This window comes from Culicoides brevitarsis, chromosome 3 (assembly GCF_036172545.1).
Source record: "Culicoides brevitarsis isolate CSIRO-B50_1 chromosome 3, AGI_CSIRO_Cbre_v1, whole genome shotgun sequence".
Classification (NCBI taxonomy): Eukaryota; Metazoa; Arthropoda; class Insecta; order Diptera; family Ceratopogonidae; genus Culicoides; species Culicoides brevitarsis.
In genome coordinates this window covers 16,226,937-16,250,179 of record NC_087087.1, presented here as the reverse complement: position 1 = coordinate 16,250,179, position 23,243 = coordinate 16,226,937, and the positions used below count along the sequence as shown (strand labels likewise).

General features: G+C 28.8%; 1 protein-coding gene across 1 annotated transcript; it reads right to left on the bottom strand.

Moving 5' to 3' along the window:
* Positions 1–2,000: 2,000 nt before the first annotated feature.
* On the bottom strand, positions 2,001–22,118 carry LOC134834302 (endoplasmic reticulum aminopeptidase 2). The gene is made up of 12 exons (XM_063848923.1): positions 21,978–22,118; positions 19,303–19,443; positions 10,292–10,480; positions 9,110–9,192; positions 8,834–9,033; positions 7,268–7,448; positions 5,846–7,205; positions 4,668–4,810; positions 4,214–4,603; positions 2,686–3,057; positions 2,497–2,626; positions 2,001–2,107 (listed from the first exon to the last, which is right to left on the bottom strand). The coding sequence occupies exons 1-12, from the start codon at positions 22,030–22,032 to the stop codon at positions 2,088–2,090; spliced, it is 3,264 nt and encodes a 1,087-aa protein (XP_063704993.1). The 5' UTR covers positions 22,033–22,118; the 3' UTR covers positions 2,001–2,087.
* Between the last annotated feature and the right edge of the window lie 1,125 nt (positions 22,119–23,243).

The window sequence follows — 23,243 nt, the reverse complement described above, 5'->3', positions numbered from 1 at the left end:
ATCAAATAAAAATTGACAATATTTTTTTTAAGTTCAAGTAAATATTTAAAAAATATTATAGCAAGAAACAAATTTTTTCAATAGTTTTCAAAAAAAATTAAAAAAAAAAATTCTGTTCTGAATTTCTAGCAATAAAATTTTTTTAGATACCTACATTACCGATTTTTTTTATACAAAAAAAGCCTCCAAAAATTTACAAGAAAGTCATTTTTATTGATCTATGTTTCCTTCATTATAGTTTACAGAATTTTCTCTTATTACATGATAGACGTTATTACTTAGTTAATCATTATTTTTTTTTTGTAATAAATATCAATTTAAATTACAATTTTATTTAATTTAATTTATCATTGTTAAAGTTACAATAAATCAGCTTAAGGTTAGTTTTTTTTATTAGTTAATTTTTTTTCGGTATATTTTAAATTTAATTTTTACATAGAAAAAATAATCTATTTTGTATGTCTAGAGTATTTTATTTACTTTTTTTTACCACAGTATATTAATAGGTTGTATATTATTTTTTTTAATAATTAATTTTAGTATTCATCTATACGAAATTTTTTTTCACTAAATTTTACTTTTTAATTAATTATTTAATTAATTATTAGAATAAAAATTAAAGAAAAATTAATTCAAAAATAATTCAATAAAAATGCATTTAAAATTAGACTAATTAATAAATTTAAACTAAACAACGAAAATAATTATTTTTTTTATTAATAAATAGGTACAACAAAGAGATATTTTTTTAAGAGATATGGAACTGATGACGTTTTTTTCCTGTTTTAATTTTTTTTATTTCTAAAATCTAAAATTTATTAAAAATAAAAATTTTTAAAGATAGAATGAATCCTGATTGGAACGGATGTGAGTAGTAGTGGTAGATTGTGTGAGGTATTTTTCATTACATTTTAATTTTTTCGAATATTTGGGATGCCAATTTTTTCTATCTATTTCTATCTTCGGTAGTTCCCTAGAATGAGTTAGAAATAGCAAAAAAGGGAGAAAAAATCAGAAAAAAATAAAATTTGATTCTTTTTAATTACTTTTTTTTCATTCTTGCTCTTAATCTTCAATCTTTCAATCTATATCATTACCTATTTTAATCTAGCATATTTTACAAACTAGCGCAAACTCTTATCAACTAGAATCACAAAAATTCATTTCTTTATAATAATAAATAAATAATAACTAAATTTTAGGTGAAAAAAAATTATAAAAAAAATGTGAAGTGATGATGAGTGTTTATTACACAAAAAACAAGTGCTCTAAGTAGTACCGGACTTACCTTTAGTCATTTAATTTAATTTTTTTTTACAAATGCGTTTCTGTTAATAATTTTTTTTTTATATGTAATAAACTACTCACATTAAAAATGGCAAAACGGATTAATTATTTTTTTATAATTATTTTTATAGAGTTAACTTTTTTTTTGTTTCAAGAATATGATTGATTGGATTGTGCCATATGTTAATGGGACTCAAGGACGATTTTTTATTTCATTTCTTAATTTAAATATTTTAATTCTACTGAAAAAAATTCTAAGAAACTATTAGCAAGCATTTGAATAGTTGTCCAAAAATTAAAAAAAATTAAAGTAGAAAGGTTGACAGTAAAAAAATAAAAATTTAAATATTTTACGTATTTTACTGTCATTTTTTTTAGGATGGAATAGTTCTTGTCCCTACAAATTTCTATTTTTTTAGTGTCTAAATATTTACTAAATTCAGGGTAAAAATTGTTTTTTTTACAGATTCTTTTGAAATTTTTACATTCGATATTATTTCAGTGTTTTATGAAAAAATATTGATTTTTCTCTTTTTTTTTTTTGTTTGGCGTCTATTCTAAACAGTATTCCATTTTTAATTTTTTTTTTGAACCTGATAGTTTATTTTATGTACTTTCCTTTATTTTCTAAATTTTTAAGGTCTAGAAAAGTCTTTGTAGAAAATATTTTTTAATTTCTTTTTTTTATTTTTTTGTAGGAAAGACATTGATATCGTTTAACAAAAGACAGGCGTGGCTCTAGTTGTAGAAATTGTAGTAGAAGGAGTTGATTCTGTGTTGATTACGACCGTCTCTTTCAGTTAAATGTGGTCAAGATTAACTGAAATTGCAGAAATTTCGAAAAAATTTGTGCAAATTGACAAAAAATCGAACATTTTTTGCATGAAAAATGTTGGAAAATAATTTGAACGTCCTTGAAACGTGAAATTTTTCGGTTCAAGCGACATTCGATGGAAGCAGAAAGTTTTGTAAGCAAAAGAAGATGATTGACAAAAATAATTTTGTATCATCATGACTTGCCAATAGTTTGTTTCTATCTAAAAATTTTGTCATTTGTTGTAAATTATAAGTTTAAAGAGGCGGGCAACTGATAAATTTTCAAAGCAGGTGGTTTTTGGTGAAAACTTAAGGTGTAAGTTGATGGTAAATATGCTCAAAAATTAATAAAGCTGTGATTTTTTCGGGATTTTTAGACTAAATGATAGTTACTTTCGACCCAGGTGTAGATGGAGCTTTGTGATCGCGTGACCCATTCGACATTTCCAGCGACAGTTTTCAAGGTCATATTAAGGGCACGCACGCCAGGTCCTTCGCCGAAGCGTTCCACGAGGGATTTGAGCTGAAAAAAATTTTTGTTTGTTATTTAATTCAGAATTCATGAAAAAAAAAAGTTCAAACCTCGTCGTAATCGAATCTCGATGCTCCATATTGTGTGATTGCTGATATGGCACGCGCAAAGTTAATTGTTCCCTTGCCCAGTTTCGATTGCAAACTGAACCACTTTGCCTGGAGGAAACGGCAGGCCATCGCGCCGCCCGTTGGCGTTCCGGCAATGGCTTCTAATACTGCGGCAATTTCGTTTGGTGGCAGTGATGAGACGTGTGTGAGAAGGCGATTTTGCAGCCAGGCGTCTTTCGTGACGCCCAGGGCGCGCAAAAGTTCGTACCGCTCATCTTGGCGGTCCTTGTCTTTTCGCAATGTCGTGTAACGGTCCCAGCAGAATTGCCAGTAGAGGAACTCGCCCGATAGAACGGCACCGATGTAGGCGACCTAAGGAAGATTTTTATGAGTTTTTAATAATTTTTCATTTAAATTTGTTCGAAATCGAGTCGAAATATTAGTTTTAAAATCTAAAAAAAAAATATTTATTTTATCAGTCTTCATATTAAAAAAAAATATTTTCTTTTGTATTTTAATTAATTTTTTTATATTTAATTTTCTGAATGGTGAATTTAAAAATAAAATAATTTTAAAAAAATTAAGTTATATAAAAAAAATTGATATCTTAAATTAAATAAAAATTGAAATTTAATTTAATTATTTCATAAATATTTTTATTTTTTTAAATTAAAAAAAATCTTTCGAATTTCTAAAAATTAAAAATATTAATAAAAAAAAATTAAATATTTAATAAAAAAAAATAAATTTAAAATCTAAGTTAAAAATAATTTCGAAAATTTAAATTTTACGTGAAAAAAAATAAATTAAAAAAAAATTAAAAATTAAATTTAAAAAAATTATAAAATAATATAAAGACGATCAAAATTTAAATAAATAAAAAAAAATATTTTTTTCCTTGAGAAAATTTAAAAATAAATTAATTTATTTATTGAATCATAGAATTGAAGCATAGGAAAAAAAACATTTTTACTTTTAATTTTTTTTTTTTTTTAATAATAATCAATATTTTTATCAGCTTTAAAAAAAATATTTTCTATTTCAATTTTAAGTGTTTTTTTTTTTAATTGAATTTTAAATTAATATTTAATTAATAATAATTAAATTTAATGAAATTCAAAAATAAATTAAAAATACCTATTATTATTTTTTTTATTTTAAAAATATTTTTTTTAATAAAATTTTAAAATTAGGTAAATTAAATTTTAATGAAATTTAATTTTCTAAAGCACATAAATTTGGGGATTTTGAAAAAAAAAATTAATAAATAAAAAAAAAAAAAAAAAAAATAATTTAAAAAAAATATAAAATAAAGACTGAGGATTTTATTGAGAATTAAAAAAATTGCTTTAAAAAAGTTTAAAAATTAAAATTAATTAAAAATTAAAAAAAAAATTTATTTAAAAAGTTCAATTTTTTTAAATTTTTATCAACGTTTCTATTTATAAAATGTTTTGTTTTCAAAAATTCAAGGCAAAACTTTCTAATTTGATTAAAAAAAATAGCCTAAAAATAATTTTTTACTCACCGATCTCAAATTAGGTGGAATAACGGTGCCATTGACGATGTGATTATGCAACAACTCCTTCGCTTGTCTGATGCCCTCGGGTTCTTCCCACAAAACCGTTGCCATCAGCACTTCGGGACGCTGCAAACGAACCTCATCCGTGTCCTTATCTTCCCACGTCACCTCCATCACGGACTTGGCGAGCACATTTTTCACATATTCCGCCAGAAGCAAGTAACACTCGGAATATTTCAAGATTTTTCGCCATCTTTCGAGATGTCGCAGGGCAATCGTCATTGGTCCCCAGTCCCGTTCCTTCGGTAGATATGATATGAGATTCATCGTGATTTGGCAAGACATTAAGTTCGCATGGCATAGCGTGAATGCATCGGATACCAAACCAATTCGATCCTAAAATGAATGAAATTTAGCAAAATTCGATCGAATTTGGAATAAAATTTATGAAAAATCTTACCTTGGCTGAGAAAACATCATGTCTGATTTTTAATTGTTCAATCAAGGCATTCCAATTAGCCTCGTCGTACAAAACTCGGTAGTAGCCGTGTTGACCAGCGTTGATTTTGATCCATTTTACGTCGTAGTTTATCGTGAAATCGACTAAAAATTAAAGAAAATTTGTAAAAAATTTATTTTAAATTTGAAAATATTCAACTGAAAAATTCGAGAATTTTTACTATTTAATGAAAAAAAATATGTTTGTAATTTTTTTCTAATTTTTATTAGTTACGAGACTCAAATTGTGAAAATTTTTAGAGTTACTAAGGAACCAAGGGTCAAAATTTGGAGAATTCTGGAGATCTTCGATTTTTATTAATTTCTACTTTAATTCGAAAATGTCGTAAAATCTTCATATTTTGACCTTTGGCTAATTGTTTAATTTTTTTTTATAACGGCACTCAACGTAAAAGAAAAAAATAATTTAAAAAAATAAATTAAAATAAATAAAAAAATGTTTTCAACAATAAAATATTTTTTTTTTTTGAATTTTAAGTCGGGTTTCTCGAATTTTCATAATTTTGAAAATTTATCACTCGAATTTAAAATTTTATTTAAAAAATTAATGTAAGATTTTCGACTCAAAGAAAAATTATTTTAAATTCTTACGAATTTTTGGATTATTTCGCACTGCGACTTGCGTAAAAATTATTTTTTTTTTTGTGCAAAAAAAAAATTTTTTTTTACATTTTTTTTTTCATTTTTATAATTAAATTTTAATAGGGCAAAATTAATAAAAAGCTAAAAGCCGTTTTTTTTCATCTATTTTCATAAATTATGAAAAAAAAATTCTAAAATTTAAAAAAATCAATTTTCAAAAATTGTATTTGTGTTAAAAATTAATTTTGCAAAAAGCAAAAATTTAATCTTTAAAAAAAAAATTAATTTTTTTTTTTTTTTTTTTAATTTTTTTTTTGTAAATTTTTAATATTTAATGTTGAATTAATTAAAAATTATTTTTTAAATTAAATTTAATATTTCAATAAAAGGCTAAAAAGCTCATTTCAGGATTTTAAATTTAGTTTTTAGACAATTTCAATGTCCAATTAACACAAAAACATCAAAAAATCTCATTCCAATTTTTTTTTTATAAAATCTAAAATTCGAGCGATATGAAAAATTAAAAAAAAAACTTACGTTCCGAAGTATTAAACCAAAAACTATCAGCAATCTGTTCGGTATTCGTGATATAATTCACTGGGAAAATCCATTTCTCCTGCTTCCTCTTCCGCATCTCCCTCGGCGACAACGTTGTCGTCGTCGTTGGCATGCTCGTTGTCGTCGATCCCTCCTCCGTCTCATTATCGAACGACGGATCTTCCAAAATTGTCAAAAACTCTGCCGCCATAAACGGTTTCTGCTTAATCGTCACATTTTGTCCCGATTTTGTGACATTCAGCAACGGAAACCCGGGCAACGTCGTCCACAAATTCATCATTTCCTTGATATTTTTCGTTCCGTTCACTTTTTTCTTGCAAATTGCCCACAAATCTATCGGTTCTGCCGTGTTGAACTTAAACGCGCTGATAAAAGTTCCGAGACACGCCCGGAAATCGTTCTCTCCCATTGCCGCGTGCAACATCGACAAAAGTCCCGCCGATTTTTCCACATAAAAATCCTCGTTGTTGCCGGTTTCGCTCGTGCCAAGCAAGATACTTTCCCATCCTTGAACCGCATCGTTGTCCAAAGCCTTGACGACAGTCTCCATCAGGTGCAATTCGTCCATCGGCCATAAAGGTTGGAGCGGCGCCAGGATAATCCGGGACAAATACTTGATGAGACCCTCCCAGAGCCAAGCGTGCTTCCAAATTTTCGGCGAAACAACTCCGCCAAAATATTGCTTCACAATTGCCTCTGAGATTTCGAGGGCGGATTTGTGGAATTCCTTCGTCGTGATCGTATTTTCGTCCCGCAAGAACGACGAACGGCACGAAATGAGGCCCAGCGAGCTCACAAGTTCGTCATTTAGCGACGGCAAAGCCACAAAATCGAGTTTATCCAAGGGATAATGCACTCCGAGCCACACTTGAAGATGCTCGAGGACATCCCGACTTGTGTGCAAAATAAATTTCGTCTTCGGCAGTGTGTCATTGGCCGCATAAAAAGTGTACGACGGCGCTTTTGTCACCTCAAACTGCCCATTTCCATTTTTACTCGTCGAATTTTTTTCCACAGTCAAATTTTCCGACGTGGTGGTTGCGTGTTTGGCGTCGTGCGATTGAATTGCATGCGGCACTTGCACCACAAGACCTTCCCGCAAGATTGCCGTGATGTTGCGCACGAGTTTCTTGTCGCCATTTGCCTTCGCGAGGTTGTCCGTGAGCGATTTGGCGGTCGTTGGGGCACTCAGCTGCTTTGGCGTCATCGAGGTAACGACGGGCGCACGTGTCGTCTGATATGTGGATGAGGGCTCGAGAATTTCGCGACGAAAATCACTCACGACCCAGGATATCGCGTCGGCAGGCAGCGGTGGCGTGTCATTAAAGTCGTCACGTAACTATTTGAATGAAATTTTAATTAGTCATTAAGTTTTTAGGCAAAACACGAGAAATCACTTACCAGACCCGTGCCCATGTAAAAGCCAACGTCGTCAGTTGTATGTACAAGGGAGTTGGATAACCCGATGTGGAATCTATCTCTAAAAAGTGATATTTTGAAGGGAGCCCGCAAGTGGGGCTCGTCGAAGCATGGGAATGCCTTGCGAGCAGTTCCTGGTCCTAATACTGTTGCAGCTAGTAATCTGGAAAAAATTAAAAAAAAAATTTAGTAAAAGTGACAAAATTACGAGAATTTTGATTCAAATTTTCAACAGGTGAGTATTAAAAAAATTATTTTTTTCAAATCAATCTTTTTTTTATTTTTTTTCTACATATTATAAAATAAAAAAAAAAATAAATTTATAAAAATATTTTTAAAAAATTATTTTAAAAGTTTATAAATTAAATAATTAAATAATATATAATTTTTACTTATTTTTTTAAAATAATTATTTTTAAATTTTATATAACAAAAAATATAGTAAGGGGTCGACTTTTTTTATTTTTAAATTAATATTTATTTATTATTATTTTTTTTTAATTTTTTATTTACCTTTTTTAATTTTATTTTTTTTATTTTAATTTTAATTTTTTTTTTTTTTTTAATTTTAAATTCAAAAATATTTATTAAATTTTACGTCTTTTTTAATAAATTTTTAATTAATTAAAATTTTTTTTTTTTTTTTTTTATTTATTTTAATTAAAACTGTAAAATTTTCCAACATAATTTTTTTTAAACAAAATGGAAGCAAATAAATTTAAAAAACTTACTAAAATGTGATTTTTTTAAAATTCTAGGAATTTCCATTTTTTTAATAAAAAAAAATTAAAATGTTAAGAAAAATATTTTTTTAAATTAAAGAAAAACAATTGTTTTCTTTACATTTTTAATTTTAAAAATTAAAAAAATAGAAGTGAAATTCAAAAAAAAATCACATTTTAGTATTTTTAAAAAATTATTTGCTTCCGTTTTCTTTATAAAAATTTTTAGATTAAAAATATTTAAATTTTTTGTTAAAATAAAAAAAAAATTATTAAATAATCTCTTCAAAAAATTTTTTTGCATTGTTAAAAAAATAAAATTTTAATAAAAAAAAAAAATTAAATAAAAAATTAAGTAAAATATCAAAATTTCAAATTTTTACTTTTAAAAATTTTGTAAAAAAAAATCTTCAAATATCGTAATGATCAAGAATTTTCTCAAAAATTGAGAGTCTTTTAATTTTTTTGAAATCTTTTTTTTATTTTTTTTTTCATTTAGAAATTATCTCCAAGAAATTAAAAATTTTTACCAAAAATGACGTAAAATTTAACGTTTAACGTATAAAAAAAATCTTATAAAAAAATTCCAAAAGTCGACTCACACATCGTAAAAATTCTTCAAAATACGATAAAAATGACAAAAAAATCCTTTAATGCACTTTAACATCTTAAGCAGTCAAGTAAAAGTCGCCAGAGAATACTTTCTCCTTTTTTTCTCGCCATTTTATGACGAAACTCGTAAAAGCGACTCTTCACATAACTTGCTATGCATACAAAATGACCAAAGTGCCATAAATGGAGTGCTAAAAAGTACAAAACAACTCACCGTTGAAATCCACTCGTGTCGTACTCGTCCACGTAAAATCCTTCTGGCTCGTGCACGAGTCGCGAATACCACCGAATGCTAAGTGTATAATTTGATTTCTTCCTTAATCTATCCTTTAACTCTATATAAATCTGTTGTCTAGGTGGATATTCTAGGAGTTTAACTATCTTCAGTTGGTAGCCTTTCGGTCCAACAATTGCCTAAAAAGAAAACGTTTCACGTAAATTACGCTCATTTATTTTATTGGACATCCAATTTTTTTTTTTTTCGTCTTACCTTTTCTGTTATGTTCAAGTCTTGTGCATGTAACACAATAAAATTTGTTTCCTTGTCTACATGGAGTTCTATCGTTACTTGTCCTGCAAAAACAAAAATGAGATGAAATGAAATTATGTACTGAGAGTCTCAGAAAATGGTGCGGGAATTTTAAAAAATATGAATTTTTTTCAATTTTTTTGTTAATTATTTTTTTTAATTCAAAATATTAAGGAAATTTAATTATTTATTATGACTTAAGTCAAAAGTTGAATATACTTTTGATTTTCAACCAAATTTAAAAAAAATTTTTTTTTTTTTAATTTTAAAGTCAAATAGCTTTGAGTTTTCCCTCATTATAAAATTTTATAAAAATCATTAAAAATAATTTTTTAGAAAAATTTTAGAATTTTTTGAAACTTTATGACCTTCTTTAAGCTTAGAAAACTTAAGATTTTCTTCGGAATCGAAAATTTTAAACAAAAAGGTTAATCTTCATTGAAATTATCTAGTAGAGGAAAACTTTTAATTTTTATAATAATTTTTCTTATTACTTTTATCAGTTATCTTCTTTTGAAAAAATTTAGATATTTTTTGCAATTTTTAAGAAAATTCAGAAATTTAAGAAACTATTAACAATATAATTGATAAAATGATAAGAAAAACTATTATAAAAATTAAAACTGCATTTCAATATGACTTCTGAAAAAATCCTGAATTTTTAAAACTTCTTGAAGTTTTTGAACTTTCTAAAAAAAATTAGAAACTCACATCACCTGATTTCTTCATTTCATCAGAAAAAAATGTGGCATGAGATTTTTTATGGTTTTGTATTAGTTAGGCCTAAAATAGGAGAAAATTTTAAATCTTGAAATGAAATTTTGAGACTTCTATAGATCTAACTAACACAAAACCATAAAAAAATCTCATGTCACATTTTTTTTTCGATAAATTCGCGTGATGTGAGAAATTTTGAAAATTTTAGATTTTTTCAGTAGCAGAATAATATTAAAATTAATTTTTATTGATTTTTTTTAAATTTATAGACTTTTTTTGTTTTAAGCTTATTTCATAACATAAAGAATGAAAATAAATTAATTTTCTTTAGAAGTTCAAAAACAAAGAAAAAAAATTTAAAATTAAACAAATTAATTTTTTTCAGATTTCCCGCAATTCCTAAACTCTACCGATTAATCAACGTACCCTTAACATCTAATGTTGTTAGATTCGGATGTATCGTCAGTGTATATCGTATAGGCCTAATGTGACTAGGTAAGTATGGTTGCAGCCACGGGAATGGCTGTCCGTTTGATGCAATCGGCTGAAATGGTTCCGTACTGTTGACCCCCTCAGGTACATATCCAGGCGGTATTTTTCCGGCACATGGGCAGACTAACGAACACAAACAGCAAAAATTTTAATTAATTAATGCGGAAAAAAAATCATGAAAAAACAAATGACGACAAAAAATTTTTTTTTGTATGTTGGTGCAAAAAAAAAAACGGACGAGCAGTGATTTAAAAAATTCAACATTTTTTTTCATTATTCAACGCAAATCAAACAAATTACGTTAAATAATTACTTGAACAATTCACAACAATATTTGAACAGCCAATTTAATTAAAAACAAAAAAAAATACAAACAATGCAAAAAGTTTGAAGCAATTCAATCAGAATCGAACAAAAAAAAAAGTTTTTCAATATGAAAAATGCGATTTTAGTCAAAATTTCGTATCAAAAATGAAGTGCAAAGCGTCGTAACGGCCAAAATGATGAAAAAATGGAAAAAATTTCCCATTTGAAATACCCTCTTCTTCTTCTTCGTTTTTAATTTTGACCAATTTGACGATTTAATTATTGATATTTATGTTCTTCATTAAATAAATAAAAGAAACAACAGAAGGAAAAGAATAAACACATGTTAACAACAGTCTAATAAAAATTATCATAAAAGGAAACCAAACAAAAAAAAAATAAAAAGGACGACGACGACGTGTAACAAGTGAACTCAATTACCATTCTTCTTTTCTATCCACCCAACGCGTATGCCTCAGATACACATTTATGCAGAATAAAAGAAATAAAGTCTCTCTTACTGCGATTTTTGCACACAAATACACAAACACATAACAAATTATGTTGTACAAAAGAGGGAAAACTGAAGTTCATACATTTCGTTATTATTATTATTGTTATGAGCACCGCGCCGCCGTCTTTTTCCTCTTTTAATATTAAAGAGTGAATAAGTGTTTTGTACAAAACGAAAAAAAAATATCACATAATGAAGAGCATTCTTGACACACAATAAAATTTACTTTTTCCTGTGCCACGGCGGCGGTTTCTTTAAACTCCTAGGTAAGTCTAGAGAAAGGTGGCGGTGAGTTATTAATTCTGATTATGATGCATGAATTTATGGACTTGTCTAGCTTTAGAAAGAAATAATTAAATTTGCACGCTTTTTGTCATAATAAAGTAAGAATTTATGAAGAATTTTTATACTTTCAGGAATTTGCGAAGAAAGAATTCAACATGGCCGGCAGATTATGCGGAAAATGCTCTTAAACAAGGAAAGAAATTATTTTTTTATGAATTTATAGAAAAAAAATTTAAAAGCGACTAACATTTTTTTTTTATTTTAGGTTCAAACTATTAAATGCAAAAACGGAATTTTGGAGTATAATCAATCGTTCATTTATCGAAAACAGTCTAAATCTAAAATCGTTTATAAATAAAACTCATCGTTTGAAATAGCAGTTAAGAATGTTATTGCTACCGTTCAACTGGCTTAAAAGCCCATAAGGCTCTAAGATGTCAATTTTAATCGAGAAATTGACCTTTAGCAAACATGTTGACATTATCGTCAGTAAGGCAAATTCAACCTTCGGACTCATCAAGCGATTTGGCAAAGAGTTTGAAGACATTTTAGCAATCAAATCGCTCTTTGTTTCTCTTGTTCTCTCAGTCATTGACTACGGAAGCTTGATTTGGATGCCTTTTCAACAAACAAACATCAAACGACTAGAATCTGTCCAAAAACAGTTCCTCATTTTTTGTCTCCGAAATCTGGGCTGGAAAAAGAACCAACTGCCTTCCTATAAGCATCGCCTGAATTTGATTGATATGCTGACTGTGAGAGACCGTCAAGTGTCTAACTGTTGTATGTTCGTTCATGATGTCCTAAACGATAGAATTAATTCTAGTCATATTTGCAATGCTTTTGAATTACGCCCTATGACCTAAAACTTAAGAAAACAACAATTTTGTAAACCGAAGAGAACCTGTGATATGAGTGACATTGAATTACCAAAGATTAGCTTTAAGAAGAAATTTCCATCTTGAATGGGCCCAACCTGTGTTGCTTCAGCATCTTTACTTCAACCTGTGATATGAGTGACATTAAATTACCAAAGATTAGCTTCAAGAAAAAATTGAAGCTCTTCTTTGAACCTTACACTAGAGCTGTAACAGATTTCATACTTCCTGAGTAATACATTCTTCACAAATGCTCACTTTAAATGCGGAAGAAGCTACGAAACGATCGATCATATTCTTTGAGACTGTCACCTGCTGATGGAAAATCTGGCATCCGAACTTTAACAAGCAGAAATCGACAAAAATATCCCCATACTCTGCAAGAAGTTCGACGCCCTCCCGATAATCGCCAGTTTTTTGAAGGAGAACAGAAAAATTATTTAAATGTCGTCCCTAAAAATTTTAAATTTTCCCCGACCTTTCAGTAGACCAAGTATGCCATGAGCGACAGATCAAATTGATAAAAAAGATCCTTGTTCTAAGTAAATATAGAGGAGAGAAAAAATTTTCACTTTGAGCTGTGGCTCAATCCAAACATATTGAGTAACATATGTTCGTCATCAATTCATTCATAATCTAATTGACTTGCTTTCTAACGTAGCTTAATTTTTATTTGATTTTCGTTAACGATATATAAATGTTTAGAAATAGTTAAAATTTCTGTGGGAAAGGCTATAATTCAGTCTCTAAGACTGATTTCTCCGTTTTCATACATAAACTTTAAGAATCTTTAAAAGAATTTCAAGTGCTCACAAGTTTCTTCAACCATAACTAACTTTTTAATCTAATTATTTAAAGAAATTGTCATAAAAATTCTTCGTCTTGTTCTTACCGCATCTCATTACCATTGAAACAAGTACCGAAAAAGCCCATAAAAATATTCATGTCACAAAAAATATTTTCACCCGAAAAATTCAATTATCGAATATTTCTTTTGCTGGTTTCATAAATTTATACGAGACTGACATAAATAAGTCTAACGGAAGACGACTAGTAGAGGTACAAGACCGAAACGCAATATGAAACAAACACATTTAAATGCAAATTTTCTATCACCACCCTTAAAATATTTTAATAGCTCATTCATATGGGACTGGCTTCCTCTTTTATTTATTTTATTTTTGTGAATGGCTTTTCCATTCCAATGCAATGTGTGTGGAATGAGACACAAGTGCACAAACATTTTGGCAGATGCAGCTTTTCCTAGTCGCAAAATTTAATCCGTTCTCATTAATTTCAATTCATCGGTGTCGGTCGAGTATGGGTTTGGTTAGTTGAGATAAAATTTTTCGGGATGAAATGACTGTAATTTGTAAAATGAATCCGAAAAATTAAGCAATCCAGACGACTGTCGATGCTTTGACGATGGGACTACGGAGCAAATAATGTTATGAACGTAATCTGTTTAAAGCACTTATAATTGCTTTAGCTCTGATGATGACGTTGTTGTGCAATGCACGCTCGTTTGTAATTTGAATCTGTTTTCTGTTAGGCGGTGATTAAAACAGGGACATGACTAAGGGACTTTTTGAAGGGATTTTTATTAATAAAATTTTTAAGATCGATTTTCAAGGGCAAAAAATGACAAAAAGTTTCGAGCAAATCGAAATTTTCCAAAAAAAAATTTTTAAAACTTTAAAAGTTCAAAAAATTTTAGAAACCTAAAATTAAATTTGATCAAAAAAAATCATTGAGAATTTTTCTTTGAAAACTTCAAAGTTTTTAAGAAAATTGATTGAAAATTTTTTAAAAATTCAGAAAAAGATTGCCTTATGGGCAAAAAACGGGTCAGATTGATCCCTTAAAGGATCAGGTTGACTCCTTAGGAGTTAAATTGATCCCTTAAGAGAATTTTTTTATCCCTTAAGAGGTCAATATGATGCCTTAAGAGATCAAATTGACCTCTTTAGGGATCAAAAAATTTCCTTAAGGGATCAAAAAACTCCCTTAAGGAGATCAATCTGACCCGTTTTTTGCCCGGAAGAGAAATTTAATTTTTTTTTTTTTGTTCAAGAAAATTAAAAAATTTGTCTTTTCAAAATAAGAAGCTCTTAAGACCCGAAAGCCTTAAAGAAGAATCAGATTGCTTACTGAGTTCAGAAAATATTGTTTTTGGTCGTCGATTGCCCTATTTTACCCTTAAAACAACACTACGGACCTGACTGAAACTCAAGCCGCCTCGACTGAAGAGGAAATTTCCTCTTTTCACTCCTCACATCCATTCATGTGATGTACTTGAAATGTTTTCAAACAACAGGAAATAAGATTATGCGACAAGTTCCGTACACACCTCATCAGACATCGTGTCTAGTCGTCTTTTTTCAATATTTGCCAATTTTCCAAAGCTTCTTATTTTAAGTGCTTTTCATCGAGAGAGAGAACAAAAGACGAGACAACAACCAATCATAAATAATACCGAAAACAGCCCCCTCATGATTATATTAATGATAATTTAATTATCAAACGACATCCTTGTCCTCGTGTTTTGCTGTAAAATGTCACGATTAATCAACAAGAGTGAATGTGACGAGAGGTACCTCTCTCGCTCGATGATGCAACAGACAAACGACTTTTGTTCTCTGCCATCGTTCTAGATCGTTGAGTGTCTCGGCATAATAACGTAATTATTATTATTGGGGATATCGCAGTTTGTTTTTTCAATGGCTTTCCATCTAAAGGGAGAGACGCAACAGTTACAAAGAGGTCAAAAAAGGTTATTTTTTTCAATTGACGATGACTCATTTTTCTAGAACGTCGAGAAAGAACGAAAAGTGAATAATGAAAGACTAGAAAAAATATGCGCGCTTTTTTTTCAACAATGCACTCGACTAACATCTCCCTAAGAAACATTTTTCGAGAAGCAATTTACTTCAAAAGTCATGCAAGTTTCAATTTCATTCTCCCAGGGAATTGAATGCATCGAGTTTAAAAAAAACATTTAACAATAGAGAAAAATGCTGCTCTTCTCTTGTTTATTTCATTCATTGTTCTCGTCATTCCTCATTTTCCTTTCGTATGTTTGACGTTTTCCAGCGGTTATTCAACTCTGAAACACTTGACATACTTTTTAATGATTTTTTCCTTCTTCTTTTTTTTTTGTATTTCATTCATTTTTTCAGGTAAGTAACACTTGTTAAGAACGTTGAAAAAAATCTCTACCGAAAAATGGGCCACAAACTCATTTCATGAATTTAACATTACTTTTTACGAATTTCTTTTTGTGGTAAGAAACAAACAAAAAAATCTCACATCATCATAAAATAATCGATTTCTCGTTACCAGGAAACAGACATGCCGTATCTTGATCTATAAGATGTGTGGAAGATGGAGAAAAAGGCAACAACTGTTAGAACAACGATGTCTCAACAACGCACCGAAAATGGATCAAGAAATAAATTAGATGGAATTGGATTGCGATAGAAATCTGAAAGGAAAATTTAGAGGAAAATTCGAGTAGAATTATTTTTGCAAACTGTGTTGCATAATCCATGCTGGGTGAGCATGACGAGGGTAGAGAAATCTATCAAAGGAAAGCTTATTGTCATGGTGCATGGTGAGAGGAGAGTTCAAGGGAAATGTTAGTGGAAATAAAAAAAGTACTTTTGGGTAAAAGTTTTAACTCTTAAGATTAATTTTTCCACCTGAGGAAATTTTTTCAAGGTTTTCAACTAAATTTTATTAAACATCTTTATTTTTTCAGGTAAAAATTCATTTTTTTACGAGGAAGTCCTTTTGTAGGATCAATGCTGAGAGATACTGATCTACTGGATGTGAAACAAAGAGTTTACTTTGATATTTTAAGGGGTTAATTTAATACCTTGAGTGATAATTTAATCCCTTGAGAGGTTAAAATAATCTTAAGAAATTATATTAATCACTTGATTATTTTATTTGTTTTTGGGCTGTTGTTGAACCTTCAAGTGTTTAATTTAACATCCTTAAGTGATTAAATTAATACCTTTTGATGGTTTCCGCGAAATCGATTAATTTTTAAAAGGAATTAATTTAATTGCTTAAGGGACTAAATTAAAAACTTGAAGGGATTATTTTAACCTCTCAAAGGGATTAAATTAATCAATCAAGGTATTTAATTAACCCCTTAAAGAGATTAATTTTTTGAGGGTTGTTCTTGACCAATTCCAAAGGAGGTTAAATTAATTACCTTAAGGTATTAGATTAATCCCTTTTACGAAATAAGGGATTAATTTAACACCTTAAGGGATTAATTTCAACACTTTTCAATCCGTAAAGTGTTTGAGAGTCAAAATCATGAAAAACTTTCCTGACTCTAATCGTTCTTAGAATTTACTTAGAGCTCTCAAATTTACTTAAAGATAAATCTAACTTTCGACTTCCTAAGGAGACTAACGATTCTTTCTTTTGAATTTTTTAGTTTTTTTCTTTTACAGATTAATTTTGAAGATCCTAAAAACAAGTTAAAATTTTCTAAATTTTTGATTAGATCTCAACAATGATGAGAGAACTAAAAATTTGATAAGCTTCTTATGAGACGTTTAAAAGAGCATGTTATGAATTTGATTAAGCTTAACGTAAAATTAGGTCCTCATACTAATGAGAAAGAAAAATACTTAAAAATCCTAATTTCGACTAAAATTCAAAAGTTTTGTTTTTCTTAACAAGTTTACTTATTCGAGTTCTATCTGAGACTAAAACAAAATCAGCTTAAATTAATCGACTTAATGTACGAAAAAGGATGAGATTGAAACTTTAAGGAAGTCTAATGACCCCTTGGGTTTGAAATTAACCATTTAAGGATTCTACAAAGATAAGAAAATTCTTTTAAATGGTCAATTTGACTCCCAAGGGGTAATTTTATTTCCTTAAGTATTCAATCTCAACATTTTTCGTCCATTTAGTCAATTTATTTAAGCTTATTTTGTTCTAGTCTTAAATAGAGGCCTAAATAGCAAACTTCTCGAGAACCAAAACTTTTGAATTTTAATCGAAAGTAACCTTGTTAAGTATTTAGCTTTCTTATCAATTTTAGGACCTCATTTTCCAATAAGCTTAGTTAAGCCTCAAATGAAGCTCGAATAATTAAAAGGTACTAAGAAAAAGTCATCTTATCCACTTTGATCTAAATCTAGAGACTTCTGATATTAAAAAGTAACTAAAATGGGAAAATAACTAATTTATATATAAATTTTATAAAGCTCCTGTTCCCTAATTTATCATAACTTAAGTGCAAAACAAAATTGCCTCTATCAAACTTATATGAGTTACTTTATCCCCAAGGACCTTCCCTGAAAACATTTCCTCTCGCTGTGCATCAAAACTACACCCGACTATCAACTCCGTTTTTCGTCAATCATCATCATCTAAGGACAGCTTGTCGTTCCTCGTTTCCATTTTATATTAAATTTTTTCCGTCTGTGAATTCTTTTTTTTTCCATATGTGACTTTATTTTTGTAGCAAAAAAAAAATAGCTCACTCATTCTTATAAAAAAATCAACATTCCCCATATATTTTTTTTTCTATTGACTCAGAACTATTGACACAGTTTTTTTCCATGTATATTTTTTTTTTGTTCTTCAAATATATTACATCACATCAAAAAGCTAAGAGGATATAATTGCATCGTCGTCGTAACATAAACGCATTCGTAGCATGTAGCAAATGAACGAACGAAGGTAAATATAATGACAAAGTTTAATCTTGTCAAGTGGAAAATCGTGCAATTTTTCATATTTTTTTCCTGTGACGACGACGACGAAATAATTACAGCTAACCCTTTTGGAACGTGCACGCCTTTGCAGTTAAAGTAAAATTATTTACATGAAAAGTGAAACACGACAACCTTCTCGTAAGTAGTTCCATTGTCAAAGTACTTGATGTCGTTCGGCATCGTTTGCGTGTGATTTTCGTGCCATGAAGAAAAAAAAGGGTTTCAATTAGTATTTTCTTCCTCGACATCGATATGGGTCAACAGGTAACGCTTGCTTATTATCATCATCGGGAAACTATGAAAAATCAATGTTTCTTGAGCCAAAAAAATTGCGAGGTAAGAAAATTAGGTAGATTAAATACCAAGCAATTAAAAGATTGTACACTGGGGCAAAATTTTAAAATGTGAATTGGGGCAAAGTTTTGAATGTTTAATTGAGGCAAGATTTCAAATTGTACATTGGGACAAAATTTTAGATTGTGCATTGGGGTAAAATTTAGAAACTGTCCATTCTAAAATTTTGCCCCGATGCACATTTTGTAATTTTTTCCCATTGCACATTCTATTGTTCCATAGTCGCCAATTTAAATTCGAAATGAGTTGGGGTCTATGTCTCTATGAGACGATAGAATGTGCAATGGGAAAATATTTCAAAATGTGCATCGGGGCAAAATTTTAGAATTAATTTTAAAGTAAAGTCCCAATGTACAATTTGAAATCTTGCCTAAATTTACAATTCTAAACTTTGGCCCAATTCATATTTTTAAAATCTTGCCCCAGTGTACAATCTTTTTGTTATTCTACCTGATTTTCAAATCTCGCAGATTTTTTGACTCACAAGGCATTGATTTTTCATAATAGTGTGAAGAAAAGTAAGCACGTACGCAATATTTGGTGCCCCTTGTCGACAATTGGCATGTCGTGACAAAAGTTGATATCGCCATTAAATGGAATTCAAGTGCAAATATTGCGTCCCCATATATGAAGGTCAGTCGAGGTTTAACGACGTGTGTTATGTAATGTGATTTGATTGCTCCTTCGAGGGTATTTGAGTTCACAAACACGCAAAAAAGCCGTCTTTTAAATTAAATAAAAATTAAAAATTAAATCGCTGTTTCAGATTTTTTTTTTGTTTCACAATCAATCAAACAGAGTTACAAATCACAAATCTAGACAGAAAGAGGGTATATAAAAATGAGTCCATACAAAAGTTACCACTTTGTGGTCCAGCATAGGCAATTATTATTGCACTCGCTAAAAGTGCGCCCAAGACAATTGCCGTTACACAAAGTGCCCGTTTCTGTGAGCAAACTGCCACGCCTTCACGTTGCGGTCGACCACTAGTGCTGTCGTTTCCTGCAAATAAATACAGTGGAAAAAAATTAGTAAAATCGACAAAGTTACATCCACGAAAGGTAACACACGTAAAAAAGTTAGAATATTCATGATAAAAATACAAAAAAAAAAAACTTTATGTAAACAGGTAAAAATAATATATGGTTTATAAGCAATAAAAATCTAGCGATTAGTCAAGCTATGACGATGGTGTAAAGTTCAAGGTTGCGAAAAACGACTTTCGGAAAACATAATGTTGCGGAATGTGGGTGGATGTGAGACACATTCGCTCCTCATTTGAATGTTTTGACATGAAAAATGGACGAATGGTGACGCGAAATTGATGGAAATTAAGGAGTGGGTAATTTTTTTAATGTCATGACAAGGAATTGGTTAATTTTTGTTTGAATAAATGAGACTTAAGGTGAGAAAATTTTATAAATTTTTACAGTTTGAATTCAGTGAAAAAATTTAAAATCATTTGATTTTTTTTGTTGAAAAAAATAATTCAAAAACATTTTTTTATAATTTTTACTCTAGCATCAAAAATTGCATGAAAATAAAAAGTCACATTTAGAGTCGAAATTTTTTTTTTTGGCTTAAATCTTTAAACTTTGTCTAGGTTTAAAAACTTAAAGGCTTAAGTTTAACTTTAGTAAAAGTAAAAAAAAAGTTTTGACTTAAAAGGCTTATGGTTTAAGTTTAAATTAAAGAAAAATATATTTTGAATTAAGTCGATTAATTTTTGACTTAAAGAAAAGCCAAATTGTTTTAACTTAACAGTTTTTTTACTAAGCTTGGCAAAATTATGTAAATGCATACTTTTTTTCTTTCGTTTCATGCAATTTCGAGTCTTTTGAGACCAACTTGATTTTGCATGTTTTGTATATTTTGACTTTTAGCGCATATATTACATATTTTGTCAATAAATTCATAATTTAGGCATATTTTTGCCAAAAAAAATTTTTTTTTAATTTTTAAAATTTTTTGTGTAATTTTTGACCGATTTCTTGGCATTTAAAATTTTGGAATTTTTTAAAAGATAAAATTTTTTCGAAAATCTGCATTAAAAAAAATAAATAATTATAAAAAAAAATTCGTTTTATGATTTTCTGTCTATATTAAATCATTTGTAGAATAAATTGGTTACATAAGTTCAATTTTAAAATTTCAAGATGCTCAAATTTTGATTTTTGAAAACAAATTAATGGAAAAAATTATTTATTTTAAACCAAAATCGCATATTTTAGGTGCATAAAACGCTTTTTTAAACGCATATTTTTGCCAAGCTTATTTAAAACTTATCTAAAAAATTGGAAATTATTAAAATGTACAAAAAATTGAAGAATATCTTATTTTTCTTTAAAAAAATTGTCAAAAATAGTGAAATCATCAGTTAAATTAATTAAAATTAAAACTAGTAAGTATACTCATTATAAATTAAAACGAATAAGAACCAATTAAAGTAAATGTAACTACTATGTCTCTTCAAATGGAAAGTAACTTCTGACCCGAAATGTGATTTTGGTGCAACCGAGCAAACGATTGCACACATCATTATGTTTTGCCCAAAGAGATTCTTCGAAGGAAGCTATAAAGAGTTACATAATTTGTCAAATCGAACAAAGAAGTACCTTATTGATCTTGATATCAACCTTTAAGAAGTTTTAATATTTAAAAAGATCAAAATTAAGTTGAACATTGGCTAAACATAAAAGCTTATATGGTTTTTCTTATGTCAAAATTAAAAACTTAAGTTTTCCTAAAGATTTTTTTTTTTCATTAAAAAATCGCCAAAAATAATCTTTTAGGCAAAAATAAAAATTCATTTAAAAAATCTTTATAAAAAAAATATTTAAAAAATTTTTTTTTAAGTTTTTAATTTTACCTTGTTCAGCTTTTACATTTACGCCAAAATTTAATTTAATTTTGACTTATTTTCAACCAAAAACATAAAATTTTCTTTTTACTTAAAATATTTTTTCGACCCTGCTTAAATTAAAAGAGCAAAAATCCAATTTTTTTTAAACTAAATTGACGAACAAATTAATCCAACTGAATTTCTCGAATACAAATTGAAAAATATTAACAAATTTAAAAAAAAAACATCTGAAAATTTTAAAAAGCAATGAGGCTGAGATGAAGTGAAGTAAATCAAAAGCTTGAAACCTAAAAACTAGAAAAAGCTCCAAAAACCTCAAAGAAAAACTCACGGAGGTCAAATGTCTCATAAGGTCGAGACATCGATACAATTTATTGCCGAGCACGACCTTGAACTACTAAGTACTATCACCATCGCACGCAATCGATAACTTTTAAAAGCAAGTCGAACAACAATGCAACTAACTACTGTGCTTTCTTTTTTTGCTTCTAACTTTTTACCTCTAATCGTGCTAATAAAAATTAATGTTCAAAAATAAAGAAAAAAGAAGCAATGCAACTACTTTTAGTGAAAAAAGCGAGGAAAAAAGTTTTTATCACGCAATTTAAATAAATTTAGTAAAAAAATTTTTAAGCCCTTTTTGCTGACTGACTCGCTTCGAAGTGATACGTACGTGATAATTTTCTACCTGTGAGAAAGGCAACATCATCTAAGTCAGCATCCCCCATAACTATACGTTCTCGTCGCCAAATTGATGAGCCAGGGCCTCCGCCACCGACCACAGATAACTTAACGGGGCCCTCGTTTCCTCGTCGATTGCCTGCCAAATCGTCGAGTTATTAGAAAAATTTATTTTTTTGTGATGAAATTTTCGCCACCCACGAAAATTTTTTGAATGAAAAATTAAATGCGGAATATGAATGGAAACAACTTAGTCTGCAACGGCACCGAAACTAGTTTAGTCACTTTTTAAATTTTATTTTATCAATAAAATTGTTACACACAGGTGGTAACAACAACAATTGTCCTCATAATTTGAAATTTGTAACTAGGTTATATTTTCCGCGCTGACTTTTCGCTTTTAGTTTAAAATAATTACACTTCGTTCTACAATTTTCGTCATGCAGACCAATTTTGCGGTTTATTTATAACACAACAATGTTTACTCGTGGTCTCGTCTTCGGAGCAAAAATTTCCATTATCAATTTTTTTTTAATTAATTCAATAGATCACTTTCGTTTGTTTTTAGATTAAATTTCTTTGTAAACTTTTTTTTTATTTATTTATTTAAGTAGGTCTAATATTGCTTGAACTTGAGCTCGTTTAGTTTTTTTTTTGTAATTTTTCCCATCGGAATTCGCTGATTCTGCAAAAATGTTAGAAAATCGAGTTCGAGTGAATGTTGCTAAGCAAAGCGATGCACGATGCGTTATAAACATGTTTTTGACCTGTCAAGGGACCTGCTCTCTTTATTTTCTTTTCATTACGAAAGTAAACATTACAAAATTAATTAATGGACCTTTCTTTGTTGTTACTACAGCCCGATATTTGTTTCGCACTGAGGGTGATCAAAAGGGAATTGAAAAATTAATAAATGACCAGGCGTGAACTTTTGAAGTTTAGTTGACCTTTGTTTGAACAAAAATGACGTCAGTTGATGAAGGTAATGTTCAGTTTCAGGTGTTTTTAAAGTAATTTGAGTAACAAGATGATGGTTTAGGTGGAAAATTAAGTTTTCTTTTAAAGTTTATTTAAATTAAATTAGTTAATAAAAATTTTTAAGATTTTATTCTAGAGACTTTTTTAAAGCAAAATACAATTTAAGAAAGCAAATATTAATAATTTGACTTTAGATTTTTTAATTTTTAACAATTTTTAAGGTATTTTTTTGAAGTTTTATAAAAATTAATAATTTATTTTTTTAAATTAAAAACTTCCG